The 6,952-nt window shown below is 38.8% G+C and overlaps 1 protein-coding gene across 1 annotated transcript; it reads left to right on the forward strand.

Annotated features, from left to right (window-relative positions):
* The first annotated feature begins 3,638 nt into the window (after positions 1-3,638).
* On the forward strand, positions 3,639-4,736 carry LOC109147514 (uncharacterized mitochondrial protein AtMg00810-like). The gene is made up of 2 exons (XM_019295119.1): positions 3,639-4,106; positions 4,200-4,736. Exons 1-2 carry the CDS (start codon positions 3,639-3,641, stop codon positions 4,734-4,736), a joined length of 1,005 nt encoding a protein of 334 aa, XP_019150664.1.
* Positions 4,737-6,952: the final 2,216 nt, after the last annotated feature.

Below are 6,952 nucleotides of genomic sequence, written 5' to 3' on the forward strand. Positions count from 1 at the left end.
AACTAGCTAGTATCTTGTAGATTTCCTAAAATTAATTCCTAATCTAGTCTGATTATTGGTGTAATTGATTAATAATTCTTTGGAAGGAATTGATTAATGCAGATTTGACCAACCTTGAGAACCGCAACTAGCTAGTATTGTAGATTTCCTAAAATTAATTCCTAAGCTAGTCTGATTATTGGTGTAATTGATTAATGCCCCCCTATACTATTTAAGGCATCCTCAATGCGAGTTTTGGTGTGATTTTTGAAAAGTTTTTATAGATATAATTACAAAAGAGAAAATGAGAGAATGTGGTTAAAAAAATAAAAACAAAAAATAAAATGTCAGCAAAAGAAAAAAATAATAAAAAGAACTTGAAACGCACCCAACGAGTGCCTCCATTGCATAGAAGGGTCTACATACCAGGTAATCAATTGTTTTAGGATTTGAATAACAAAAAAGTGAACTTCTTTTTAATTGAATTGTTGGAGCATATATATATATATATATATATATATGCATAGAAGGGTCTACATAGAGGTTGACATGTTTTGGTAGTCATTAGTATGGGGGACAAATATGTCACGGACTATTTTTTCGTGGCGTGTAAAGACCTAAAGAATGTGGAAATGGCCAACTGGTTAGCAATGTCATGCAGGTGAAGGGGGCGTCAATAGCGTTAAGGGTTGTCCTGTCTTAGACGCTAATGTCTAGCCGAGTTAGGCACACCGACCCGATTAAGTTTGGGGAGCCTGTCTCTAGTCTTGGACTTGACTATGAAGGGGACCGATACCATTCGAAGGGCACAACTGGTTGGGAGCTGTTGTCGCTTCCCTGATGAGCCCATGGCAGGGTGAAACCAGATTGGCTCGTATGTGGGTAAAGGCTGATCGCGGGGTATGAGGGGCCCCGGGATGCCGCATGGGCACTGTGCGCCGCGCCGGACTCTATGCCCGTGTCAAAGTGGTATCAGAGTGGGACGTACTTATATTGCTGCGCGTTATGGTGGGATCCTAAGGGGTGAGGATTATACGAGCACGTTGGCGTGAGGGGTGCACACGTGCTAATGACGGCTCCACTCCGTTGGTCCACAGGGGGCAGATGGGTCTCGCGAGGAAAGGGGACTCGGGTAGCCGCCAGCTTAGTCGGACTACTCTTCGTGAGATGTCTTGGCGATTGCGGCGCGTATGCAATATTTAGTACGACGATCCTTGGGCAGAGGCCATCTCCCCCTAGCACAAGGGCGTGCTTGATGTTGGGTGGGGGAGAGTGTCACGGACTGTTTTTCTGTGACCGTGTGAAGGCCCAAAGAAGTGGAAACGGTCAACTGGTTAGCGATGCCATACGGGTGAAGGTGTGCGTCAATAGCGTTAAAGGATGTTCTGCCTTAGACGTTAAGGTCTGGTCGAGTTAGGCACGCCGACCCGATTAAATTTGGAGAGTCTGTGCTAGTCTTGGATTGACTACGAAGGTGACCGATGCGATTCGAAGGGCACAACTGATTGGGAGCTGTTGCCGCTTTCCTGATAAGTCCATGGCAATGCAAAATCAGATTGGCTCGTCTGTAGATAAAAGCTGATTCGCGGGTATGAGGGACCCCGGGATGCCGCACGGGCGTTGTGCACTGCGACGGACTCTATGCCGATGTTACAAAACTGTCCTAATGAAAAAGTGGATCCATTTTCTTGTAGTTGAGAGTGCTTAATTACAACAATATTAATTATTATCCCAATAACAAGCTAGAGACAAACTCTATGGAAAGGGCAATAAAATGTGTCCCCTAATTTCTTCAATAATTTATTCAATATTTTAAAAATGGCAAGTTTTTTTTTTTTTTTTCTTTTTCTTTTTTTTTCAGTGCGATTCAAAATCTTGCGCAGTAATAATTTATTACAACAAGTAAATAAAATTCGAAATTCGCAAATTGTTTTCACAAGTATAATAAATAATGGTAAAGAATAAAATCATGCCATTACCGAGCTGTAATTACCATTAACAATAGTAACAAATGATGGTAAAAACGAAAAACAGTTCAAAAATATACCAGGAAACTCCAAATGACAATCACATCACATGGATTATTTATCAATTTACCATCTATTATTTTATATAGTATGCCGGGGTAACTGGATGGGGTTTGAAAGGCTTATAGTCGAGTTATGATTGGTTAACATTCATTATTAATTTTTTTAAGGGACATGTGTTTGGAGGTCTCTACACATGGCCTGCGTCTTCTGTCTCCCCTGCTGCGTTTGTTGCTGCGCTATGCTTTTATGTTTGGCACATGCGGTTGGGGCATCCTCATTCTCGAGTCTTGCGTCAAATTCTAGCGTCTTCGTCTGTTAGTACATTTAATTCTAGTGATCTTCCCAATGTATGTTCCTCTTGTCAATTGGAAAAATCTTCTCGTTTTCCTTTATCTCGTGTTGAAACTACTATTACGCGTCCTTTGTAATTAATATATTCAGATATTTGGGGCCCCGCGCCATTACTTTCTGCGACTGGCTTTAAATATTTTGTGTTGTTTGTGGATGATTACACTCGTTATATGTGGTATTATCCAATGCGTGCAAAGTCTGATTTGTATGCTATATTTGATAAGTTTCGGTCACTTGTTGAACGTTCTTTTTCTCGCAAGATTATTTTTTTTCAGTCTGATTTAGGGGGAGAATATAAAAAAGTTTGGTTCCACTCTTTCTTCGCTGGGTATTCAACACAGGCGATCCTGTGCGTATACTCACGAGCAGAATGGTCGAGTGGAACGCAAGCATCGTCATGTTGTTGAGACAGGACTATCTTTAATGGCTCAAGCATTTGTCCCGTATCATTTTTGGGACTATGCTTTTGAAACTGTTGTGTATCTAATTAATAAAATGCCTACTCGTGTTTTGTCTAATGAGTCTCCTCATTTTTGTTTGCATCGATCTCCTCCCGTCCTACTCTTACTTGCGAGTATTTGGTTGTTTGTGCTTTCCTGTCCTTCGTCCATATAATCGCAATAAACTTCAGTTTCGTTCGTCTCCCTGTGTTTTTCTAGGTTATCCTCCGTCTTACCGTGGTTATCGCTGTTTGGATACTAACACTAACAAGGTTTTTATCGATGAGACTGTGTTTCCCTTTGTTTCTCCTGTTGCCTCGCAGGTTGCTAGACCATGTTCCGAACCTTGGGCTGTTACACCGGTTGTGACGTGCCGAGGTAGTGGTGTCTCGGCCACGACTATTGATGGCGCTCGGCGGTCGGATGAGCTTGTGTCGGCTTCTGGCGATGGTGACGATAATGGTCCCGAGCAGTCCGCATCGAGTGAGCGGACTATCTCGGACCAGCAGGTTGAGCAGCGCGGCAGGCCGCGCGGACGTCCTCGGCGAGCCACTCCTCCTCGGTCGCATGCTATGAACACTCGTAGCTCGGGTCTGCATCAACATGTTGCCTTAACCACTATTTCTACCATAACACCTGAGCCTAATTGTTACTCTCAGGCGGTCAAATTTCCTGAGTGGCGTGATGCGATGGACGCGGAGTTCAATGTCTTGGTCCATAATCATATGTGACGTCTTGTTCTGTTTCAACCAGGTATGAATGTTGTTGGTTGCAAGTGGGTTTTCAGAACCAAACGGAAGGCCGATGGTTCAATAGAACGTCACAAAGCTAGGTTGGTATGGTGGCCAAGGGTTTTAATCAGGTTGCTGGTGATGACTTTTTTGAGACCTTTAGTTCTGTGGTTAAGCCCACTACGGTACACCTTTTCTTATCTTTAGCCGTATCTCGTGGGTGGACTATTCGCCAGTTGAATATTCACAACGCTTTTTTAAATGGCGAGCTAGCTGAGACTGTTTACATGCGACAACCACCTAGTTATGAGGACAAGTCGTTAACTGATTATGTGTGTTTGCTTAAAAAATCTCTATATGGGCTCAAACAGGCTCCGCGTGCTTGGTTCACAAGGTTACATGATTTTCTTGTCTCTGTGGGATTCTCGCCCTCAAAGACGGATGTGTCTCTCTTTATCTATTCTCGTGACAATATTCGTCTTTATTTCTTGGTGTATGTTGATGACATTTTGATTATGGGTTCTGACTCAGATCGTGTTACTGCTCTTATTGATAAATTAGCCCTTAAGTTTAAGGTTCGTGATATGGGTGTGCCTTCTTTCTTTTTGGGTATTGAAACTGTCCCGTTATCTAGTGGTATGTTTTTATCACAATAACGGTACATGAAGGATATTCTCAAACGTGTTGGTATGGTGGACTGCACGCCAGTAGTTACGTCCGTCTCTTCTGCGAAAATCACTGATGAAGTTGACGTTCCCTACGCCGATCCTACACAGTATAGGAGTCTTGCAGGTGCTCTCCAGTATCTTACGGTAACTCGTCCTGATTTATCTTATGCTGTTAATCTCTTGTGTCAACACATGTATGCTCCCACTACTACGGACTGGGTGTCTCTAAAAAGAGTCCTGCGGTATGTCAAGGGCACCCTGAATCTTGGTCTGCGTATTTCTCGGTCTACATCTATGGATATTCACGCCTATTTTGACTCAGATTGTGCTGGCGATCCGAATAATCGCAAGTCTACTAGTGGCTTTGCTGTGTTCTTGGACAGTAATCTTATATCTTGGCTTTGTCGGAAGCAACGGACTGTGGCACGTTCCTCAACTGAAGCAGAATACAAGGGACTAGCTGATGTATCTGCAGAAGTTACATGGCTTGTTTCCCTGTTACACGAAATCGGCATCCCTCCTGCGTCTCCTCCTTGACTAAGGTGTGATAATTTGGGAGCTACTTACTTATGTGCCAATCCAGTGTGTCATGCCCGCACGAAGCACATTGAGATTGACTATCATTTTGTTCGAGATAAAGTAGCTAAAAAGGAGTTAGAGGTGCACTTTATTTCAACCAAAGATCATCTAGCGGATATCTTTACAAAGTCTCTTTCGTCTCTGCGTTTTAATTCTTTCCGTGACAAACTCAATGTTTTGGCTACCCAACCTTGTGCTTGAGGGAGTATTAGGACTATATTATTCATATTAGATTAGGACTATATTATTCATATTAGACTAGGACTATATCTAGTATCAATATATTCGCTCTCTGTACTCTTAGACATCATGATTGAATACAATACTTTTACATACATTCTCATCCTAACATTTTTTTTTATACTATGTTTTAGAACGCTTTAATAATAAAATTCTAATTCTAAAAGAATTCAATGGGATTAATGCACATGAGATGATTCAACCATTTTAATTTCATAATCATCAATATAATTATTAAAATTTGATCACTCTTATATAACTTACTAGTTTTTTACGCGCATTGCGCGATTGGGATAATGCCCACTACTTTTTTTTAAATAAGTACTTTAAAGTATATTAAGACAGGATTATATTGAAATTGTTCATGCATAGATAATTGAAGGTTGAATTTGCGTATTTAAATAGGTAATTCTTCTCCCAAAGGTTGAGTCCCCAACCCCAAGGGCCCCCCACACTCCGACCCGACAAAGCATTGTGGGAAGTTGTAAATTACGGTGACTCAATGGTTCAGTAGACAGGGCCAAATGCTGATACGAACAAGGAATCTGCCCACTTTAGACATAATTCCCACACTGTCGCCGCCGAGGTTCAAACCTTCGTTTCTTCTCCCAAATACTACCCACTAAACCATTGAGCTAAGCTCGTGCTGGTTAAATAGGTAATTCTAAGTTTACAAATGCAAGATAATAGAGTCAAGATTGATTATAATTGTCAATAAAATAATTGTATAGGTATGGTTGAAACCAAATACGGGACATAAGGGAGAACAAATAAAAATTAGGACATAGAATATTAAATATATACTAATATTGTTTGAGGAGATTCCGACATTAGGATTTGTGGTTAAGTTCTATTAAGACTTTAATATTAGAATTAGATTAATGGTGTAGTTATAATTCTATATTAGACTTTAATATTAGAATTAGACTAACGGTGAATTAACGGAAAAGTTAAATGGATAATCATATAATTAAGGATAAATTAGAAAATCTTAAAAAGAAAAAATTAAAACCTGAACAATATGAACCATTCATTTGATTTAATAATTTGGCGGTCATTTTTTATACCCAATGTTAATAATTAAATAAATTCGCTGGTCAAATCCGCTAGTATAATCTGCTAACGCTAACCGCTAACTGCTGATTGTCAAACAAGGACATTGCGAGGTAGTTCTCACTTCAATTTGTTGTGTGATTTGAATACTCTCGTTAACGGAAAAGTTAAATGGATAATCATATAATTAAGGATAAATTAGAAAATCTTAAAATAAAAAATTAAAACCTGAACAATATGAACCATTCATTTGATTTAATAATTTGGCGGTCATTTTTTCTACCCAATGTTAATAATTAAATAAATTCGCTGGTCAAAATTTGGCGGTCATTTTTTCTACCCAATGTTAATAATTAAATAAATTCGCTGGTCAAATCCGCTAGTATAATCCGCTAACGCTAACCGCTAACTGCTGATTGTCAAACAAGGACATTGCGAGGTAGTTCTCACTTCAATTTGTTGTGTGATTTGAATACTCTCGTTGTCACAAAATCTCTCAAGTAGTTAATATGGTTGGCTTTATTAATTATATATTTTTTTAATTTTTTCATGATATTAATAAAATACTTGGTAAATAAATATATAGCATTATTTTGTATTATAATTTTGATATTTAATTAGAAAAATAGTGCACAAAAAAAATAATAGATAATGTAGTGAATATAATCAATTGATGAATTTGAATGTAAAAATTTTTACATTTGAGAAAAATAAAGACAATATAACTAATGAAAATATTTCTTTTAATTAATTTATTGATAATTAATAAAAAAAAATTTCACTGAATAAAGACATTGTAAGGATAATGTAGGCGAATATAATTAATTAATAAATTTGAATATAAAGAATTTTTATATTGAAGAAAAATAAAGACAATATAA

This window comes from Ipomoea nil, unplaced genomic scaffold (assembly GCF_001879475.1).
Source record: "Ipomoea nil cultivar Tokyo-kokei standard unplaced genomic scaffold, Asagao_1.1 scaffold2006, whole genome shotgun sequence".
Lineage (NCBI taxonomy): Eukaryota > Viridiplantae > Streptophyta > Magnoliopsida > Solanales > Convolvulaceae > Ipomoea > Ipomoea nil.